The sequence below is a fragment of the Corvus kubaryi genome, unplaced genomic scaffold (genome assembly GCF_017639235.1).
Source record: "Corvus kubaryi isolate FWS band 111438036 unplaced genomic scaffold, C.kubaryi_AGA036_p1.0 37249, whole genome shotgun sequence".
Lineage (NCBI taxonomy): Eukaryota > Metazoa > Chordata > Aves > Passeriformes > Corvidae > Corvus > Corvus kubaryi.
This window is the reverse complement of record NW_024581072.1, coordinates 4,652,394-4,675,445: the sequence shown is the minus strand read 5'-3', so window position 1 is coordinate 4,675,445 and position 23,052 is coordinate 4,652,394. Positions and strand designations below refer to the sequence as shown.

General features: G+C 42.9%; 1 protein-coding gene across 4 annotated transcripts in view; it reads right to left on the bottom strand.

Moving 5' to 3' along the window:
- GNE (glucosamine (UDP-N-acetyl)-2-epimerase/N-acetylmannosamine kinase) overlaps window positions 1-22,610 on the bottom strand; it is a 34,463-nt gene extending 11,853 nt beyond the window's left edge. Inside the window, exons 1-6 of one of the 4 annotated variants that reach the window (XM_042023513.1) lie at window positions 22,593-22,610; window positions 11,143-11,351; window positions 8,393-8,844; window positions 7,250-7,402; window positions 6,592-6,804; window positions 6,264-6,351 (exon numbers count right to left, since the gene is read on the bottom strand). In XM_042023513.1, the coding sequence (XP_041879447.1) occupies window positions 6,264-6,351; window positions 6,592-6,804; window positions 7,250-7,402; window positions 8,393-8,844; window positions 11,143-11,306 (1,070 nt within the window). In that variant the 5' untranslated portion in view covers window positions 11,307-11,351; window positions 22,593-22,610. Of the gene's footprint in view, window positions 1-6,263; window positions 6,352-6,591; window positions 6,805-7,249; window positions 7,403-8,392; window positions 8,845-11,142; window positions 11,352-12,870; window positions 14,795-15,090; window positions 15,220-15,343; window positions 15,444-22,592 lie in introns of those variants that run through there. The other 3 variants (XM_042023514.1, XM_042023515.1, XM_042023512.1) reach the window with 3 other exon arrangements.
- Between the last annotated feature and the right edge of the window lie 442 nt (window positions 22,611-23,052).

Here is a 23,052-nt window from a genome sequence, read left to right as displayed (position 1 = left end):
TTCCCTCGTCCACCAGGTGGGTCACCTGGTCATAAAAGGTGACCACGTTGGTCAAGCCTGACCTGCCCCTCCTAAACCCATGCTGGCTGGGTCTGATCCCCCAGCCATGCTGAAGGCCATGCTGTGTGATGGCACTCAGCCTTGCTGGGCACCAAGGTCAGGCTGACAGGCCTGTAGTTTCCTGAGTGCTCCTTATGGCCCTTCTTACAGATGGGTGTCACACTGGCCAGCTTCCAGTCATCTGGGACCTCCCCAGTGAGCCAGGACCACTGGTAAATGATGGAGAGCGGCTTCACAAGCTCATCTGTCATCTCCCTCATCACCCTAGGATAGATCCCAGCTGGTCCCATACACTTCTGAGCATCTAAGTGGCTCAGCAGGTCTCTAATTGCTTCTTCCTGAATTACAGGGGGGCTACTTTGCTCCCTGATCCCATCCACCAGCTCAGGCAAGTTGTCCTGAGGACTCTTACTGATGAAAATTGAAGCAAAGAAGGTGTTAAGTCCTGCTGCCTTTTCCTCATCTTTAGTTACTAAATTCCACCCCCCATCTAATAATGAAGGCGATCTGCTGGAGGTTATCCTTGCCCCTCCTTTTGCCATTATTGTATTTATAAAAATATTTTTTATTATTCTTCACAGAAGTGGCCAGATTAAGTTCTAACTGGGCTTTTGCCTCCCTATTTTTTTTTTCCTACATAACCTAGCCACATCCTTAAACATTTCCTGAGTTACCTGCCCCTCTTTCCAAAGGTGATACATCCTCTTATTCTCCCTTAGTTCCTTCAGAAGTTCTTTGCCCATCCAGGTCGTCTTCCCTGAAGGCTCATCTTTCAGCACATAGGGACAAGCTGCTCCTGTGCCTTCAAGATTACTTTCTTGAAGTTTGTCCATCCTTCCTGGACCCCTTTGTTTTTAAGGGCTGTTCCCAAACTCAGAACTAACTTTCCAACTCAGCTTCTTGAAAAGGCCGAAGTCTGCCCTCCGGAAGTTTTGTTGGCGCCCCTCCTTACTTCACCAATTATTGAGAATTCTATTATTTCATGATCACTGTATCCCAAATGGCTCCCAACCATCACATCTCCCACCAACCCTTCTCTGTTTGCAAACAGCAGGTCTAGCATAGTAGGCTTGCTCACCAGCTGAGACAAAAAGCTGTCCTCCATACACTCTAAGAACCTCTTAGACTGCCTCTCCACCTCTGTGTTGAGTTCCCAGCAGGTATCTGGCAGGTTAAAGTCTCCCACAAGAACAAGGGCTGGTGATCTTGAAACATTTTCCAGTTTATAGAATAGTTCATCCACCTCTTCATCCTGGTTAGGTGGTCTGTAACGGACTCCCACCAGGATGATGGCCTTGTTGGCTTTCCCCCTCATTCTTTCCCATAGGCACATGACCATATCGTCATTAATCTCAACTTCCGTGGCGTCGAGATCCTCCCTAATACACAGAGCCACCCCTCCACCTCTTCTCCCTCGCCTGTCTCTTCTGAAGAGCCTCTAGCCATCCACTGCAGTGCTCCAGTTATGTGAGTCATCCCACCATGTTTCTGTGACGGCAACAAAGTCATAGCTTTTTTGCTGTACCATGGCTTCCAGCTCCTCTTGTTTGTTGCCCATGCTGTGTGCATTAGTGTACATGCACTTCAGCAGGCCTGCTAATTTCACTCCTGACCCTGGCTTGCCTCCCTTGCTCTCACCTCTGGAGGGACTGGTTTCATCCCCTTCCCCTTTCAAACCTAGTTTAAAGCCCTCTCAATCGGCCCTGCCAACTCATGTGCTAGAATCCTTTTGCCCTTATTAGACTGATGGAGCTCATCTGACTCCAGCAGGCCAGGTGCCGTAAAAGCTGCCCTGTGATCAAAGAACCCAAAACTCTGGTGATGGCACCAGCCCTTAAGCCATTTATTGATGATGCAGCCTCCACTGGACCTTCTCCAGTAGCTCCTTGTCTTTCTTGTACTGTGGAGCCCAGACCTGGACACAGCACTCCAGATGTGGCCTCACTACAGCTGAGTATGGGGGACAATCACCTCCCTTGACCTGCTGGCCACACTCTTCCCGATGCCCCCCAGGATCCCACTGGCCCTCCTGGCTGCGAGGGCACTGCTGGCTCATGGACAGCATGTTGTCCACCAGGACCCCCAGGTCCTTCTCCGCAGCGCTGCTTTCCAGCAGGTCAGTCCCCAGCCTGTGCTGGTGCCTGGGGTTGTTCTCCCCAGGTGCAGGACCCTAAACTTGCCCCTGTTGGACCCCATTAGGTTTCCCTCTGCCCAATTCTCCAGCCTATCAAGGTCCCTCTGAGTGGTAGCAAAGCCTTCAGGTGTGTCAGCCACTCCCCCCAGTTTTGTATCAGCTGCAAACTGGCTTAGGGTTCTTTCTATCCCTTCACCCCAGTTGTTGATAAACAAGCTGAGTAAGACTGGACCCAGTATTGATCCCTGGGGAATGCCACCACTCCAGGCCTCCAACCGGCTCCCACTCTGCTGATCACAACCCTCTGAGCTCTGCCATTCAGCCAGTTCTTGATCCAGCTCACTGTCTGTTCAGCTAACCCACATTTCCTGAGCTACAAGAATGTTAAGTCAAAAGCCTTGCTGAAGTCAAGGCAGACAACATCCACTGCTCTCCCTCCCCTTGTCGACCGATCCTGCCATGCCATCATAGAAGGCTATCAGATTGATCAAGCATGATTTCCCCTTGGTGAATCCATGCTGACTACTCCCAATGACCTTCTTTTTTTTCTACATGCTTGGTGATGACTTCCAGAATGATCTGTTCTGTCACCTTTCCAAGGATGGAGGTGAGGCTGACTGGCTGGTAGGTTCCCAGATCCTCCTTCCTGCTCTTTTTGAAGATGGTACTGAGTAACACTGGCTTTCCTCCAGTTATTAGGCATTTCTCCCACTCTGTGATTTTTCAAAGACAATGGAGACTGGCTTAGCAGCACCTGCCAGCTCCCTCAGCACACTTGGGTGCATCCCATCAGGCCTGTAGATTTATGGGTGTTTAGTCTGCCTCACTGATCTCTAACCCAACTCTCTACAAAGAAGTCTTCCATTCTCCAACCTTTTTCTCTTACCTCTGAGGTCTGGGATTCCTGAGGGCTTTTCTCAGCAGTAAAGACCAAGGAGAGAAGGCATTCAGTAATTCCACCTTCTCTGTATCTTCCATCGCCAGGACACCTGTATGATTCAGCAGCAGCCCCACATGTATGTGTTCCTGTTGCTGCTGCTGAACTTGTAGAAGCCCTTCTTGTCCTTGATATCCCTTGCCAGACTGCATTCCAAGTAGGCTTTGGCCTTCCTTCTCACATCCCTGCATACTCTGACAATGTTCCTAATAGTCCTCCCATGTGGCCTCTCCCTTTTTTCACATCTCATAAATTTCTTTCTTCTGTTTGAGTTTTAGTAGAATCTCATCCATTTCAGTCTCCTGCCCTCTTTGCCTGATTTCTGGATCATAGGGATGCACTGGTCTTGAGGTCAGAGGAATACTGACCAGCTCTTTGGACACCCTCATCTGGAGTCCTAACCCATCAGATTCCTTCATATAGCTCTTTGAAGAGGTCAAAGTTATCTCTTTGCAAGTTTAGCATTCTTGTCCTGCTTGCTGTTTTGCTTCCCCAATGCAAGATTCTGAGTTTCTAATGGTCACTGCAGCCAATGCCGTCCCCAACCTTCATGTCTTCAACCAGTGCCTCCTGGTTTAGTAGTACAAGGTCCAGAATGCACCTTTCCTCAATGGCTCCTCCACCACTGCATCAAAGTTATCTTCACTGAGCTGCAGTTCAGGAACTTCTTGAACTGTGTGTGCCAAGCTCTGCTGCTCCTCTTAACAATATCAGTCTCCCAGGAGAATCAGGGCCTGTAACTGTGAGGCTATTTCCAGTTGCCTACAGAAAACCTCATCAACTTCCTCCTCCTCATCAGGTGGCCTGTAGTAAACACCCAAGACAGTGTCACCCATATTAGCCTGTTCCTTAATTCTCAGCCATAAGCTCTCAACTTGTTCATCTGTCCCTGAGTAGAGCTTGATACATTCCAATTGCTCTCTGACACAAAGAGCAACGCCACCACCGTGCTTCTCTGACCTGTCCCCTCTAAAAAGTATATAGCCATCCATGACAACATTCCAGACATGTCTCCGTAATTCCAATGAGAGCATGGCTCTGCAACTTCACATTGATTTCTAGTTTATTAGATTATCTTGTTTATACCACTTGCTGTGTGCGTTTGTATACAGGCACTTCACAGAGGATCAAGGCTCAACCAGGTTGCTTGAAGGGGTGTGAGAGTCATAAACACCATAGTCATATAAACCCTTGATATATTTTGCCCTATGATCCTGGCCTGGAGTGACCTATGTTATTGTATTCTGTACCTATCTGCACCCAAAAATTGTTACTGTCTTTTCAAGACCCTGCAGTTGGGGACCTTGTGTGGGTGGGGAGTGGGAAGCGGGGGTGATCACAGGCATTTTTAAAATTGCCCTGCCCAGGCAGTTTCCTGCCTTTTGCCACATGGGGTTTGCTTTGCTGACTGTTTAATCTTTGCTTTGGCAGAGGTTTTTTTTCCCTTCCCTTTTTGGGTTCTCTTTTCATTTTTTTTCCCCCTTGTCTCAGAGGGACTCTAGTTGGTGTTTTTGGGCAGTCTTGGGGCAAAGTCTACAGGTGCCTGCCTGTTGGCGCAGAGTGGGGCAGGCCCCGCCCCAGTTCAAGCTGCTCCAGGAGAGAAGACAGTGGGAGTAGAGCCTCTCCCTTTTGTGGCAGTCTTGGGTTTGCCATTCTAGAAACTGCATTTTGCCGTTAAACTGTTTCTAAGTGAACTTTCCAAGGTCTGCTGGCAGCAAAAAAGCCAGTGAGTTCCTGGGGTCAGACACCCTGTGTCAGTGCCAATGGCGTGGTCCTTCCCCAGCACCCCACCCCACAGCCATGGTGCAGAGCACACCAGCAGCCCTGGCAGAGCCTGCGAATGGCAGAAGGAAGTGGCTGCGGCAACGCGGACCCCACATGAACCAGCACCTTTCCATCTGCCTCTAGAACTGCTCTGCAGGCTCCTGCCTTCCCTGTGGGGGATGTCACCATCCTGCCTCTTCCTTCCTGGGAACATGCGGTCACCTGGGAGGTGCCATCTTCGAAGGGAAGGGTGTGATGTCACCTTCCCTTTGACCTTCAGCCATATGGCCACCTCTGGCAGGTGCCACTTCGGGAATGGGTATTTCTGGCATTTCGGGTCTCTTTGTTCCCGTGGGGTTGTGAGATTTAGCAGTTTGGTATCTAGTAGTTATTTACTACCCCCCCCCGCCCGCTGGCATTCTGTTTGTTAATAAACTGTTATTTTTTCACTTACATCTACTTGTATCTTGTTCCTTATTGGTGCAAAGGGATCGGATGGAATCAAGGGGGAGGTTACTCATTTCTAGAGTGCCCACCTCTTTAAATTGTCTCAAACCAAGACAGATCCTCAACTTGAGCTGCAGCCAAGGAACATCTGTCTCTACGCTGGTTGGTACTCCCCTGGAAGCAATGGCACTCATTGCTGTTTGGACCCCACTCCTCAAGTCCTCCAGTTTAAAGTGCATCACACCAAACTGGCTGCCGTGCTGCCAAAGATTCTCCTGCCCTTTTTAGCCAGGGGGATCCCATTCCCTCATAATAAAGGCTACAATCATAAAAACACAACCCACTGTTATAAAATCCAAAACCTTCTCAACAGCACCAGCCACAAACCCAGATACTGATCTGCACAATGTGTCTGCCTCTGGCTGTCCCAATTTCTCTCACTGGTAGGATACATGAGGAGATGACTTGGGCAGTGATGTTTTTCACATGCCTCACCAGGGCTTTATAGTCTTCCTTGATCCTGTCCATTTTTCGGCTCTTGGTGTCATTTGTACCCACATGAAAAAGTGTCCTTCAGGCACAAGTCAGTGTAGGCAGACAGGATGTTCTCCCCCATGCTGCTCCTATAGAACAAGCTCTCTTAATCACACTGATCGAAGTTAACATGAATTTTGTCCTCTTTACCTTCTGTTGGATGTTAAATGACTACTTGTATTGAAACATTACTAGTAACATTTTGCTCCATAAATACTACTGCGTACCAGACACTGCATTATGGTTCTGAAATAAAAAATCATTTGCAACCTCAGATCGGTGCATTAAAAACACTCCAATCAAGTATGAGGAAACACCTTAGGACTAAATGCCTTTTACTCTACTGCTTTAACATGCCCTCCAATGAATTAAGATGAATGTACTCACCATGGATATTGCTTCCCAAACTGCAGCTGGAGAGCGTGAAGAATCTTATCCTGTGTATCAGCATCACGAACATGAAGAACATTTTCACCTAGACAACCAAAATTAACAAAAGAGGACAGATCACTTCCTCAAATTGCATTAGAGTATGAGCTGCTTTAGAAATGAAAAAAAAAAATTGTTTTTATTTCCTCTGTGAGGGAAAGATGTCCACTAGATTGACATCGCTCTTCACTAGTTACGTGCCTCCCCTTGCTCCCGCTAAAGCAGTGGTGACACCTCTGATACACTGTCCTGCATTACAAAACACTAGAGAGTCAAGCAAATGTACCCGTTTCTCTTCCCGTCTGACGTGTCCCCAGGTTGATGACAGGTGTACCAAAAGCTCCCACCTCTCTGACACCACAGCTGCTGTTACCAATCATACAACCAGCATGAGCAACTAGCTGAATGAACTGGTCAAATGGCACATGCTTTACTGCCCGAAAATTGGGATGATGTTCAATGCCCTTCTTCCTCATCACACGAACCATCTCTTTGCTTCCTACAGAAAAACAAAGTAAATAAATGATTTAACTTCTACTTTTAAAATCAAAGTCCAGACACACAAAGGATCTAGCAGCCAGCCGTTCACTGAATTGCCAGCTCTGAACAGGTTTTGTTTCTCTTTTTATCCTTACAGTGTAAATTGCATAGCTCGGTAGATAAGCCAAAGTTTGATCCCAGAATTCACTGCAAAAGGCTCTTTGTAGTTTTAAGTTAAGAGGCACTAATATTGCTCCGACATGTCACGTGGTTTCTCTTCATTTTCCTTCCCACACTGAAAAGCTGAAATATCCTCCAGCAATGTGAACATGGAGCTGCAGCAGATGCACCCATGAGGCTGACACCATCCAGCTATTTCCATCTGGCTGGAGGACCTGGGATAAAAGCACTCTTTTAAAGACAATCTGTTATGTGTCACTCTGTCATGAAGGTATTCTACTCACCTGCATCCACATTAGGGAATAGAACAAGTGTTCTCTTGTTGAAGGAGATGAGTGCATCTAGTGTCAGCTCAAACATCTTTATGGAATGTTTAATATCTGTGGTTACAGGATGTTGCAGAGCAACTATATAATCTCTGGTTTTGACATCTTCACCTGTCCAAATGGAGGGCAAGAAAAGTTTTTTCATTGGCGTAGAATAGCAAGAGGAAGGCAGGACATACTTTTGAAACTACAGATGTGAAAGCCTGAAAAGTCAAGGCACTGAATGGGATATATCTAACAGATAGGTATCAATGCTAGAATAAAAATCAAGGGAGTCACAGGGTAACCTAGCTTGTTATTTGCCTCTCTAAGTACATCTCATAACTTTAGAGACCACTACCTAAATGTCAACAAACTGTTAACTTTCAAGACTACTTCTAAAGTTTTCCAAGACCAGGATCGAGAGACTGTTCTCACACCACAGTAAATCTGGAAAAACTCCTGAAGCTGCTCAGATTTTCTGGCAGTTGTCCATTCTCAAGTAAAGACTTCATTTCTTCTGCTTTAAAATAGTCAGTCATACTTGACTTATTACACTTGATAAAACATTTGTCTGCAAAGCATACTGATTGAAAAAGATTCCAGCTTCCAGGTACACATGGTAGCCATACAGGTGACTGCTTTGTCAAAGATAAAAAGCAAACATAAAACACCACTGTCTACAGGAATTATTTGTAAGTCAATGAGCATGAAACACCAAAAGCCTTTGGTGCATGTTGTCCTGTCGCAGTGCATTCCTCAAAAAAAGGTTCATAATACAAATTCTGTTTGATTTTTTTGTATTAGGCCTGAAGAGCTTTGATTCTATTTAAACACATCCTTTACACCAAAATAACTGTTCATATATGACTGTTCTGCTTTTAAATTGTTCAGCTCAGAGAAATTACCCATTTAAGGAGTTATTTTTTGACTTGGCAGAAGGACCAGAAGTGTTCTGTAGAACAGATTTGTAGCTTTTCAGCTGTACCTGGCAGAATACAGAATGAAAGCAAACGTAGAAAGAAATAAATGCCAGGTACTATTAACAAATGTATTACTTTTTGATTGATAGCCTACTTACTGAGTTTGTCTAGTGTTGAAAATCATGTGAGAAAAGCTTACCTAGCCACATGCGAATAATACTCATGTAGTCCTTGTTTTTGGCAGAGAGGAGCTTGTCATATGAGGGACAGCCTGCTAAAAGGATGCGGTCGTGGTCTTCACACATGGCTATCAAGTGCTGCTCTGCACTCCTTGTGCAGCACACGTGGTAATGGGCCAGTTTGGTTATGGCATGTCTGATGGAGTCATCAATGGTCCCACTGACTTCCCCACCTTCAATGTGAAGAATGCGAATGTTCATCAGGGCTGCCGACGTGGCCAGGGCCAAAGCATCAAATCTGTCCCCATGAACTATCATAATGTCAGGTTTCAGGCGGTTGAGGACATCAGGTAACTTGACTAATGCAAGGCCCACCGACTCCACCATAGCTGCCTCATCCTCCCCTCTCACGATGGTGTGTAGTCTTGTATGAATATCGAAGTCATCTTGTTCAATCATACGATAGGTATTACTGAAGGTCAGAGAAAAAGGGTTAGAGCAAATGCAAGTTGATTTTACAGCAATATCCCTTCACAAAATAAATGTGAATTACAACAGCTGTACTGCAGTTTAAACAAAGACCTGTTTTTCACATCTTCTTCACTGAGGAAAGTGGCTTTTAAGATTTTAACAGAATATTCTCATACATGTGAAGATCCTACCTAATATTCCAAACATCCAGTTTCTCCAGACACCTTTAAGGAGGAACTGTGCTGAACATGATCTGGAAATCCTCAGAAACCAAACTCTTTGTTTATATGTCTGCAGAGCCTTTCGGAGAATAAATGTGGCATGATTTCCTGTCAGAAAGGGTACGTTTATTGACTTTTCTGTGGACAACTGTGTAAATACAAAAGATGTGATGCAAAGATGAGGCCTGTATGTTTAAAGAAAACATCCTGCAGCTAGCACGTATTATTTCAGATTCTGTATTTTTTTAAGGCAAATCCTTTTTATTTTACTGCGTGAAGTGGCTCACATTTATACAGCATAAACTTCATAACATTTCCAACTCCATTTACAAATGTCCTTCACAGACCTACCATTTTCCCAATTATGTACATTTACCTCAGAGAACTTTCTTCTCTTTCCTTCTATATTCTTTGCCTTTTGAAAGGTGAAAATCTAGGGGACAAACAAGACTGCATTTCTGGTAGTTTTGTTTCTTTTACGATCCTCCAAGTATTTCAGTAACAGGCACGTCACAGGATCACTGTCATTTGACTTCTGTTACTGTTGATTACCCCACTCACATAAGTAGAAAATGTATGTTCTGAGGACCCACTCATTTTCCAGGATGACCCAGATTAAGGGGTGCAGGGCTGGGCCCTGAAAAAAACCCAAGGAGTACCTGGGTTTTAGAATACTTACCACAAAGCAACTAACAGCAAAAACATTTGCCAGATCAAAATCTCTACCGTTTGCTTTGTGCATTACAAATAATTTGCAATATAGAGACTAGCGTTAAACACCTTGGAACTGGAAAAGTAGTATTTTGTATTACTCTGCACAAGTCTTGCAGACAGCAGAAGGTTATGTAATATAGAGAAATCAGGGCCATGTCTCTTCTCTTTAGCAAATGAAATGGGATTATTTCTCCAATTAGACAGGGTGCAATTCAACATACTAACCTGTCAAGAAGTTCAAACTTTTTCTTGTCTGGTTTTATTTTGAATCAGGTTAGTTTTGTGATGTTGAATTCACCTTGCCATATTACTGGATGGAAACAATGTCCAGTACAAAGCAAGGACCAGAGCGCTTTAATGTGCAGAAAGAGAACAGTCACCAGTGGAACATCCTGTCTTAGTAGTTTGAGATAATATAACTTCCTCCCATCCTAGCTTATAAAATGCCAAAATTTCTCATTGGAAAGTCCAGAAAGTGTCTTTACTTGAAGATATGCTTATCCATTTCTAAAAGTTCAACAATGCTGATATGCTGCAGACCTAAGCTGAAGTCTGATTTTGTTTTCCAAAATGGGTGTTTTCGTATCTATTTCACTTACAGGGTCCAATCTGGTAAATGCAGCCTGATGAAAATCAACCACAACCCCAGAAAGACTACCCATGCTGTTCCTTCTACCTTCTCCCCAGCAACCAGGAGAATATCCGCCTGGAATGTGGGAAGTCCTGCCACGGGAAGGGGTTTGGACCAAGACATCTCATCCTCCTGGGCAGGTGATCTGACTGCTTATTTATTGAGAGTTATGGAGGGGGACTCTATTCTCTCCCGCCTAACCATATACCACAGATAACCATATATCTATCATTTTGTTGTGCATTTTGTCAGAAACACACAACAACACTCCTTGCCTCCACAATGCCGGAAGTAAGAACTAACAGTATTCTCCTGGGATATGGAATATGTAAGTACTTTCTCCAGTAACTCTGTAAAGCAGAAGAGTTGCAATTTAAAATGACAGAGGAGGATTTTTTCTCTGTGAAAATTAAAAAACTGTAGCACATTTTCATTTGAAAATCACCGGGTTCTTAGGGAAAAATGAAGGACATGAGTTTCTCACTTCATACAGTCTGTGATCCTGTTTAAGGTCTCAATTACAGCATTTACATGGACCTTTCTAGAATTCCAAGACTGATTGAAAAAATGCCAGAAATACGCAATCTCAGAAGGAGCTGCAAAATAAAATTCTGGAAAAAAATGTAAAATTTTGTTGTGTACACTTATGATGCCAAGACTTTTTTTTATCTAACATTCGTGTTATCATTGCTAACACCTAAGAAACATATTGGTAGAAAAAAATTCACTTTACCCATAATCATCAATCAGGTGGGAACCAAGCACTACGACATCAAGCTCAAAAAACTGTGGTTCTGCCTTAATGCCAAACATAATGGGAGCTAATTTCGAATAATCAGCACGGTTGCAAGTAGCAACACAAACACGAAGTTTGTGGTTGTTTCCATTCTTCTCCATGACTTCCTTTTGTTTCTGTTTTGAAAGATTCTTGAAGTACACCTCCTGACATAACAGAGAAAAAAAAAGTGCGTCATTAATAATAATAATTTACTTACACACTTCATGAGCAGTATACACAAGTGCAGCCCAAACTGTGGACACACAGTAACTACTCCACTGATAGCAGACACCTGGTACCTAACAGAATGAGTAAGTTCTGTTTCCAAAATTTAGAATAGAAATGTATTTTTTTCCTAGTTAAAACTCAATTTTAATACCTCTATTTCTATAAATAGGATATAAAAATTCTGTAAAAACAATATTAAGTATTATGAAATTCAACTGTAATTTAACAGTAAAATGAATTTTCCCTGTTTAGATGGAAACTTCTGTATAAGCAGAAAAATTATTCTGCCTCAGTAAATAAAAGAAAAGCTCATATTCCAAAATGACAGAATGGAACAAATTGCTGAGATGCATCCACCGACAGACTCTGTAAACAAAAGGAAAAAGTTTTTGACTAAGTCAGTTTACATATCTCCATTAAGCACATTTTGGTGAGGTAAAGCGAGTTAAACATTTACTTCTAAAGCCTTACATAACCTTTTGTAGGCCAAAGTACATTAAGGAAATCAATAATACAGTATTAGGTTCAAATAAACCTATTAAAAAAGGATACAGCAATAACTCCCCCCAAAAAACCCAGATTTCCTCTCCTCCCAAACAGAAATTACTACGGTGTTAGCAAGAGTTTAAGTACCATCCTTTTGGTACAAAATCTAATGTTATGTCAGATTTTCACTCCTCTGTGCAGACCTAACTTTTTCTGGATTAATGCACATTGGTTGGTTATCTCTGACTTGAAGCAGTATCAATCTCTCTACTGATTTGCCAGGTAGAAAAGCATGACAGTACATACATGATAATATTAATAGGAGCAATTCCACGCTCCTTTTAAATTGCATTCAGATTTTTTCAGTAAAGTTCTAAAAGAGAGACTACTGTGACATCACACTCGCATGAAACTTACAAAATCCAGCAACTTTTCAAGATTTCCCTATTTTTAAGACATTAGTTTAGGTTTCACCACACATGACGAAACAATACTTTGGTGTAATAGCAATGTGAGGGTGATCAGGAATCTATCCCGAGTTGTCAAAGGAAAAGTGGTATCTCTAGCCCACTTGCAACCCATTATGGCTCTGCAAAACTATGACTGGCAGTGACATTAGCCAGACTCAGATTTAGCAGACTCACTACTTTTCCTCATTTCTAAAACCACCTCTTTATGGAGATGGTTCTGAGCAGGACATCCTGTCATTATGTATGTAAAACCAGCCACTGATTCAAATAAAATTGTGTTCAAGATGTGAATGTCACTTCTGAGACACCTGTAAGCTTGTCTTCGAAACTGCATGAACAATATTAGTGTAACTAGAAGCAAACCTCTCACAAGACTCTTCAAGTCAGCCACTGCTGCATACATATTCTATATTATATAAACCAAGAAGCCAGAGTAAAGAACTACAAAATAAGGAAGTGACAAAGCAAACTTTTCTGAAGTCTGTTAACTCCAAGTTACCTGTATGAGCTAGGATCACCACGAGCCCTCTGACAAAGCAGCTTCTTTTCATTTATGCAAAACAGGCTTTTAAGAGGCAGAATAGTTTTCTGTCCTCCTTCTCTTCAAGCATTGTCTAAAATTCTAAAAACCTTCCATCCAGACACAGAAGATACCATCTCCTAAAATAGTAGGTCTGTAAGTTGTGAAAAAATAAAATCTCATGTTTCACCATACCTACAGATCCAACAGAACTGAATCACTAGACCACACATCTTTCCAGCCATGCAGACCACATTTAATTACAGTTGGTATTTGGCTGTAATAATGATCTCTCGAAATAATTTTAGAGGTAGACGTGGAGACACTCCAAATCTGTCTGAATTGACTAGAATTAAAGGCAATTCCTGTTATTTGTCAATTTAAACTTCTGTTAACATTATGTTTTAGTAAGCTCAAAGCAGAATTATTTCCAGTACTGCCTTAAAACTCTGTAACACAATAGTTTAAAAAGCTGCCAAGTGAGCCATGCACTGGTCTTGGTACAGACGGGTTTTCTATTGCTGTCAATTTTAAACACCTGCTTATCTGAAGAACCAAAATATTTACCCTAGCAAAAGGTAGGTAACAATGCAATGTAAGTGTCAACTGCATGTGGAAATTTACCACTAATTAAAGTGTTTTATTGTTTGCCAGGATAACATGGATGTTTTCTAAAGAAACGTGATGTATTGCTACATCACAGTTTAACAAAAGACATTTTTATATCCTGAGAATAATTTTTTCTGAGCCTAAATGCAAAAATAATTCTGTATTCTCAGACAGTATTCACTGTCAACAAGTAATGGCCAAGTCCCTTCAGCCATTAACAGGAAATTCCTTCAAGCAGAGCTGTGATGCCCTAGCTACAAAATTTTGTTACCACTGTGATTTTAGAATTTATTATCAGCTTTTGTAGGCAAATCATCTCTTTTCAGAACTGTTCACCAAAACTATTTGAAATAATTAATCACTAACAGTCACCTCTTAGATTCTAGTGTTTGATGACATACTGAGTTTCACCTACACAGAACTCTATAGCTGCGGGATCCTCCTGCTCCAAGGTATACCTCTTCTGCCTTGCAGGGACTAGCAATTTTTAGTAGAAAGGACAAGAAACAAAACAGTCTTCCATTAAGGACTGCTTGAAATAATTAATCCCCACGTGTTTTGGTCTACTGCTCTTCTACATCCCATCCTAAAGCTTTTAGATTATTACAGATTCAAGGACTTTTTAAGACTGGGAAATTCTGGGCCAGACTTTACAGCAGCCTAGCAGCTACAATTTGTTAGCAGTCCTCAGAACATCAGACACCCCTCGATCACTGTTTCACAAACAAATGAGACCAGCTGTATATTCTACATTCACACCTCTGAAACACCGTGTTATAAAAGCAAAGAGCCTGGAATACTCCAGGCTACACCAGTGCCTACACTCTGCGTATGCCCATGTGTTGAGGGCAATGTCATCTTCCCACTTGCTTGGCTGTGTGGCATACAGGATAGTCTGTCCTGAACTCTTCCCATACCATGTACATGTATGTGTATTCCTGCCACCCTTCCCCACCCATGGAGCAGAGCCACTGTTCGCCTGTGTGCACACACACCCAGGGCCTCTTCCTGCAGCCCAGTGCAGATGACCAAACACCAAACCAAGTCTTTTAGACACCCTCGAATGCCGCTGTGAGAGTGGAAAAGCATCCATCTCCCTGCAGACGTGTTAGGGCAAAAAACGCTCCCACCATTCCCCCCACAAAATGCAGCTGATGTCTTCACCAGGCACCTTCCTTGTGTGAGGGATCACGCCCTGTGCTTCTCCAGAATATTGATACACCAAGAATCACAGAATATGCCGAGTCGGAAGGGACCCACAAGGATCATTGAGTTCAACTCTTATCCTTGCACAGGACACCCCAAGCATCCATGTGCCAGCGAGCATTGTCCAAACGCTTCCTGAACTCCGTCAGGCTGGTGCTGTGACCACTTCCCTGGGGAGCCCGTTCCAGCCACCCTCTGCGAGAAGAGCCTTTTCCTAATATCCAGCATAAACCTCTCCTGGCACTTCAGGCCATTCACTTCTTACACAAGTGGAGGGTCTGCCCTGGTATTCCCCCCCCCCCCTTCCGCACCCCCACACCCCGGGAAAAGCCGCGCCTGCGCCCCGCCGCTCTCTCTGTTCTTCCGGACAGTGTCCGTGCGCACCTTTCCCCTGCGGAGGCTGTGGATCCCGGCATTTCCCGGGGACCCGCGCCCGCATCTCCGGGACTGTGGGTCCCCGCGTTTCGCGGGGGCGCGCCCCGGCCCGCGCCCTGCGCCGCCCTCAGGCGCAGTCGCGCCCCCGCCGCGATCCCGCCCCCGCGGAGCTCCCGCCGCTCCCGCCCCGCCGCCTCCCGCGCATCTGCGGCGCGCCTGGCCCGGCCCGGGCCCAGGTTCTGCGCGGCCGCCCCGCAGTCACCTTGCCCTGCGCCAGGACCGCGGCGGCGGCGCCGGACCGCTCGCATCCGTCGGAGCAAGCCCCGCCTCGCAGGAAGTGAGCACCGCGGAGGGGCTGCCCGAGCCGCGCCCCGCAGCCGCCCCGCCGGGGACCGGGCAGGCGGCCCGAGCAGCCCCCGGCTGGGCGCCGGGCAGTCCGCCCGGTGTCTGTAGGGCCGCATGCAGGTCTGCCTTCACAGAATCACAGAACCAATTAAGTTGGAAAAGACCTCTGAGGTCATCGAGTCCAACCTATGACCCAACACCACCTTGTCAACCAGATCATGACAGTGAGTGCCACATACAGTCTTTCCTTAAACACCTCCAGGGACGGTGGCTCCACCACCTCCCTGGGCAGCCCATTCCGGTGTCTAATCACCTTCTGTGAAGAAATTAATCCTAAAGAGGAACCATATCGTTGAGGTGGAACAGACTCTGCCTGTCGGTTTATATATGGAATACTCCATATATACACATCTGAGCAATCTCGTTAAAACTGCTGGATGATCTCACGGCTTCAGTGCCGACTGCCATCACGTTAAGAGCTTTTAACGTAGAGCTGTCAGAGAACTACGGGCTGTGGGGTTGCTGTAGGAGATACACAGTGAGGACAGACAGCCTACAGGGGTCATGGAACAAAAAGGCAGTTGCCCAGTTGTGCAGGCTGTGAGGAACTGCAGCTCACCAGTCAGGGCACCTGCCAGTAGATCATTAAGAGTGCCTGGGTATGATGCAGAATTCTATAATTTTGGTGTTAATTCAGCCCAGGGTGTTGCCAAATGACAACTTCACTGGCATGTGGTGCAATGAAAAAAGCAGTTCAACCGGCTACCAGGTGTTGCTGTCATCTGTGTGTTCCAGTTGACTGTAAAAGGGATGTGGTCTGTTTTCTCAGGCTGGAGGTGTTTCGAGGTCAAGCCACACATTAGTGAGGTGACTGTGACTTGGATCCTAGTTCAATATCTGAGGCACCATCTGTAACAACAGCAACCTGTGCACATTATATTCTGCTATAGAAACAACTTTCCAGTAACATTCAGAAACCTTTCAGTAGGTGGTGTCATACAGTCCTAGTAAAAGGACAATTTTTCACCCATTTTTATCCTTCTGATCTCACATTTGTGTGGCTGAGTCTAGTGTGGTAGGGCCATACATCTTAACAAGCCTGTGCCAACATTCAGCTATTTTGTACCTGAACTTTGCCACAGTTTTTCAGTCCAGATTGTATCTTTGTTCATCCATGTAATACCTGAGAGGTCTCAAATCTCTTCTACTTTTGCCCTTTAATTCTTAGAAAAATTAGCCATAAGAGTGACTCCTGTGTCTGACATACCTAGAAAAAAGTAGGTGCAAGGAATGAGACAGTTGCATTTCTGGCCTTTACCAGGGAGAAAAAGGTTGACTTTTCTAGCAGTTACAAATATTTGTTTAAAAAGGCTTTGAATACCGAAGTCTTCGACTAAAAAAAAATGTCCTCACTGGGATTATTAAAAACCCTTTAAGACTTGCCCTTGGGGGTTTAAAGTGATGATTTGCCTGTTTCCCAAGAGAGCTAGAAAGAATCTTATCCTATTGTGATGTTCAGAAAGTCCTCAGACAGCTGTGGTTCAATGAGTCATAGCTCCTCAAAGACTCGGAGTTTTAAGAATATTGCAGCACACCCACTTCTGAAATTACCAGGGAGCTTTGCTTACAATACTGACCAGATGTACTAATAGCAACTGGAAGGCACCTTACATTCAATTCATGTCCCATTTAAATTGTTTTCATTGTTTTCTGCATCACTAGATTTCCTTTATGCACATTGGCCATTGCTTAAAAACCCATGTACATTCTGGAAATGTCATTATAAATAAATCTGAATTGTCTCCTCTAAATGCTTTCAGGTTATGATAAGCTTACTAGCATATCTATAGTGGGTTTCACTGAAACAAAATGCTTTAGAAGAGCCTGAATCATATGTGAGCATAAGTGTATGGAAGTGTGAACATATGGACAGATTCTGGTTTATACTGATACTGACACAGATAGAAGCAACTACATTGAGAGTTAATTATTCTTACAACAGCATCAGTGCATCTCTTCATGTGATTTTTCTGGAAATGTTCTAATGGTGTTTCAGCATGTTGCAGTAGAAGGTGCAGAATAAACAAGAAAGTTTATTCTCCTTTTGGTTATTCTCCCCCACAGACCTCACATATTTCATAAACAAGATGAAATTTTTCTTGTTACTGAGTGAGCCCTGCCTCAAGGCTTTCCAGCAGAGAGATAAACGCTATGCAGAGAGATGATATGGGAGCAGAAGCCTCAGCCCGTAATCTGCCTGCTCCAGTCAGTTTTATGCTTTGCTGCTCAAAATCTCCAATGACACTTGAAGAGGGCCTCCTGTCTTTGACAAAGCCTGTGGCTCTGATGGGGTTCATTAGAGGTGTAGGGTCTCAGTATCCAGATAATTCATTAGCCCTTCCCTCATCAAAAACCTTTGCAGGAATGGTAAAGGCCCTGCAGAGACTAAATAGACATTAGTGCCAAAGTGTTGGGAAATGTTGGAGATGAGAAGCTTTCTTCTTCTGGGAAAGATCATGTTGCTTAAGATCTGAACAGAAGAACCAAGATCAATGGGTTTGGTTTGCAGCTGGTTTGGATTCGTAAGAAACCCATCCTGAAAGAGGTGAAAGGTGCTGAACATGGATTGTCTGTGCATGACTATGCCCAGGAGATGGATATTGTGGATGGACAGAGTCAGTAGCACTCTGATCTTCTGCACTAAGCTAAGCACTGTGTTGCTTCTTCCCTTCTGAAAGCAGAGGATTATGACTTTTCAACATCTACATGATGTGAAACTTTTATTATTTCTACTTAACTTTTCATTTATATCTGTTTTATTTATGTCAAAGACAGCTGCTGAGTGTAAGAAGGTGAAAGCTTCCACTAAGATTTTCAAGAGCAGCTGTCTGTGACTGCCTCATTTTTTCACTTCACATTCTGTACTGTCCAGCCTGAAACACCTGAAAGAAACTTGAATTTTAAAGATAAGGGCCATAGTGCTTTCAGAAAAACAGGTCCTTCTTACGCAGCCAAACTAATAACCTCTGAAGATTCTGGCACAGTAGTGTTCAGCTACTGTGAGTGCACTCCATTGAAAATATCCCTTATAGGAAGAGACTAAGTACCATGTACTACCATGATATAAGGACAATATAAACAGTTACACGCAGTAGGGAAAGCATAACAAGTTTTACCTTCCTGCATTTTCCCATTTGTTCTTCCCAGCTGAAACTGCCAGGTGAGCTGTGCAGTTAATAGCAATTGTAGGCAACCACATCACAGCTCATATCTGATGTTCCATAGAAAGGGAAGAGATCAGGGATAAGACACTGCCATAGATGCTATGAAGAGGGAAATCTTCTCATTACAACACAGATCCCTTACATGTTTGCTCAGTGTCTTATGCTAACACAAAATGGGGATCTACATTTGGATAAAATTGTAAGACACAGAATTCCCAGCTAAGGCAGAAGAAATCAACAACTGTATGAAAATTTGTTCTTTGTCTCTGGAAAGATACTGTCCAAAGAAATCAATGAAGCTGGTGAAGGGAAGTATCTTATGAAGAGCAACTGAGGGACCTTATTGCTCTCTACATCTACCTGAAGGGAGGTTGTAGCAAGGTGGGGATCAGTCTCTTCTCCCAAGTAACAAGTGATAGGACAAGAGGAAATGGCCTCAAGGTGTGCCAGTGGAGGTTTATTCTTGGATATTTGGAAATATTTATTCACTGAAAGGGTTATCTAGCATTGTAAGCAGCTGCCCAAGGAAGTGCTGGAGTCACATCCCTAGAATTATTTAAAAGGCATGTAGATGTGGCACTTAAGGACGTGATTTAATGTTGGACTTGGCAGTGTGGTATTAATGGTTGGACTCGATGACCTTAAGGTTCTTTTCCAATCTAAATAATTCCATGAGTCGGTGTTAAAATTAGGGGCTTCAAAAACTGAAACAAGCAGAGTTGTGAATCTCATTGACATAATTAGGAATTAGTAAAAAATATCCCATTTTTTCTTCAGAGTTGCCAATGTTCTATAACAGATTAACAGTCCCTTTTTTCCTTATTGGAAAGATGGCATATTCTGGTGTCTGGTGTGTTACAAAATAATTGCATTTCCACATATCCTATAAAATGTGATAAAGTTTATTGTAACTAGCTAGAATTGTATAATGTGATAGATGCATGACAGAAAAAGCTACCTCTGTTTTACAAAATTCCTTGATCGGGTGTGTGTGTATGGGGTAAGATAATATCCATCTGAAACCCATGCAAAGCACTGGAAAGAGTGCTGGAAACCTCAATAGTTTGGGTTTTTTTCCCAGCTCATTCAATGTCTTGAGCCTTTATCTTAATTTCAGCTAAAAAAACCACCAAGCCACAAAACTTTTCTTTCCCATTCTCTCTCTAAAAATAGTGGAACTGGCCCACTTTCTGCTGTCATCATGTGACTAACTCTGCTTGTGTGATCAGTTTAATTCTTCAGGAGGGTCTGTTTTCTTCACTTGTACTAAATGCTGTTAAAATTATGGTTTGTCTGTGTCTTCTGAAGCTCCACTCCTTGTTCAGTCCTGCTGGAGTAACTATGATTGCTGCTGCTGATTGTTGACACACATCAGACATCCACTGGGAAATCTGACACAGTTCAGCATACCCAAGCTGGCTTCAAACCAGTTGGTCTTGAACAATGATGGCAGCCTAGGCTGGGGTGATTCTTGTGGTGTAATTCTTCCTCTTACTGTGATGTGCATCTACATCCCTTGATCAGTAGACAATGTGGTTTGCTTAAAACAACTTGGAGTATATTCAAAATGGAATGAGTAGAGTGGCTGTATATACTCAGAGTATTTGGACATGAGCCACTACAGAATCAACTCGATTGGAAGCTGTCATCACTAGGTAAGGCAGTGGGTAACTTAGCCAAATACCAGATCCCAGTTTCCACCTCAGGTACAGGTGGGAGAATTATTTGCTATGAATACCTGGTTGAGGAAACCATGCAGAAGAAGCAGCCAGGTTAGCAACAGCCAAAGATGCAAATGTCTCTCATTTGTGAAAGTCTGGAAAGAAAGTCCTCTGTTACGCTTTCCCAGTTCTGATGTTAAGACTGCCTCATTTTTTCACTTCAAATTGACATGAAAGCTGAAAAGAAAGTTAAAAGTCTGGCAGGAAGGAGGAATCAAACTCTGGGCACTTCTCACTATTTATAAATACCTCCTGTGTTGCAAACAGGTCAAGAGGTTCCTCTCTGCTCTTCTTGTCCAACTGGTTTTTTTTTTAATCTCTCCTAATCCTTCTGAGGCTCTATGGCATCTTACTTGAATGCAACTGTGGTTTTAAATGTGACCATCAGATGACAACTATTTAAAATATTGTGTCTTTTCTGATAATGGCTAGTTTCTAATTTTAAGGAGTACTAATTCTACTACATAATTAAAAAAAATCCATTAAGAAGTGATCTAATATCAGAACTAAAGAATTATAATAGTAAACATGTATTTCCACCCTATATTCAATTTTAAAATAGTTTCTTTCACGTGTAGTTTGCGGATTTTGGCTATTAACTGCACTATGACAAAAAATGTGATGAAAGAAGAAAATGAGATTGTAAAATTACAGTTAGAGTACAAAGCATATAGTCAGTTTACACTTACCAAGACAGATGAGGAAATTTTGTGAGACAGAGAATATAAAATGCACAAAGAAGTGTAGCAGTAGCTACCTTTCACTAAGTCTAAATTCTCCTGTCTTGGAAGCTTTTAACACACTGGGTATTATTGAGTTATTCAAATGTTTCCTTTAATCATATGACTCTCAGAGGAATCTTAAATCTTAACCTATTACGTGGCTACTATAATTCCTTGAAACAATTTCAGATTTTCCATTTGAAGAAGCTTGTAGAGATGCAACAGAAGGCTTAAGTGCCAGTTGAAATCAGAGTGGTATTAGGCATTCCACAAAAGTACATCTTTGTTTTTAATTCTGGGTCAAGAATAAAATCTCATTTTTTAGAGTATCTATAGCCCTTATTTTCATTATCAGAAATGTCCAGAAAAAGTTTGGTTTTTCCAAACAACAAATAAAAGTCAAGGAAAAGTAAAAACAAGCACACAATTTTAAAAGAAGTACTGTCTCTAAAGTCTTCAACCAACAAACCTTCTGAAAATGTGCTTTGCCTGGACAGTAAATCATGATCTTGATGATGAATAGCAAATCTTTGGAATTCATCATGATATTTAGGAAAAAAACCTGAAAAACCCCACATGCTAAATTGCCATTTACTTCTTTCCTTCTGGCTTTTTGATACTTATCTGGAAAATAGTCACATTAAGAGCATCTGAGTCAGTTGTTATTCTAGAACAGTGTAATTTTCTCAGCTGTATTTGCTATCCATGTTCTTTTATTAAAGCTTTGATTTAGTACTGGATGTTTTAATGTTTTAATGAAAAAATAGTTCAGAATTACAGAAACATATAAGGAACTGCTAAAATATTCCCTGATTTTTGCAGGAAGAGCAACTCTTCAGCAGACATTCTAACAAACACCCATGTCCACAGGCTGTGCCGAGTCCCTCCGGGAAAGACCATACACTATTAAGAGAATAGCAGCCTATTTTCCCAAGACCTTCTGTGTGCCAGGGTGTAGGAGGTTACTCAGATTCATGTGGACACAGACCACTTTCTGACTGGCCTGGCTGCTGAGCAGTATTTATAAGAAACTCAGCCTGAGTGTCCCTGACAATGAGACTCCAGGGTGTGAGAGGCTCTCCCCTCCTACTTTTCCTGTGCTTTTTGAAACCCTCCTGTGTGTGTCTCTGAAAGGCAGTCATGAGTTATGCATTGTGTAGCATGCTCTCATGCCTGTATTTTCTCATACAAAGATGGAATGACCCACCTCAATCTTTTGATTAGAATTAAAATTTGATTAAAATTGTAAGTAAAAGCATACAATTTGAACAAGATTTTGAAAAGGCCATTCCTGTATTTTCAAAGCTAAGTACTTAGTGGAAAAATCACTATGATTGGCTTCTACCACATGAAATCATGCTTGTTTACAGAAAATACTATGATGGTCCTTGACTCTGCTCTAGTGTCAATTTTACATAGCCCATAAAAATCTGCCTTCCCCAGGCAGTACAGTATTGATAGGAATCATGACCCCAAGGGTGGGCCACCAATCTCCTTACCAGCTGAAATTCTCCAGGCTGCAGGTAGACTTGTTAAGTGTAATATGCTTAAAGAACAATGCAGCAGAGGTGAGAAATCTTCTGGTAGAAGAGTGCTCCCAAGTCAGACAGTCCACATAGTTCCTGTGTACTGATATTCACATTTAAAGTCTTGGGGGATATGCAAAAATTGTATAATTTCCATCAGCACCCTTGATTCCCTTAATATGAATTGGGAGCTTTGTTAATTTTCACTTTTGTCCCTGAGTTGGTTTATTCTTCAGTATCTGATGTGCTGACATGGTGGTTTCAGATTTGGACTCAGAGCACCACAGGAAAACACTGCTCCAAGAGGGCAAAAAATATCAATTAATTTCTTACTTAAAAATAAGTACAACTGATATATTTTCAGTCCTTTTTGGAAATCCGTTTCTTTAAAGCCTAAATCTGAGTCCTAGATGGATGCCTTCACTGGTGAATA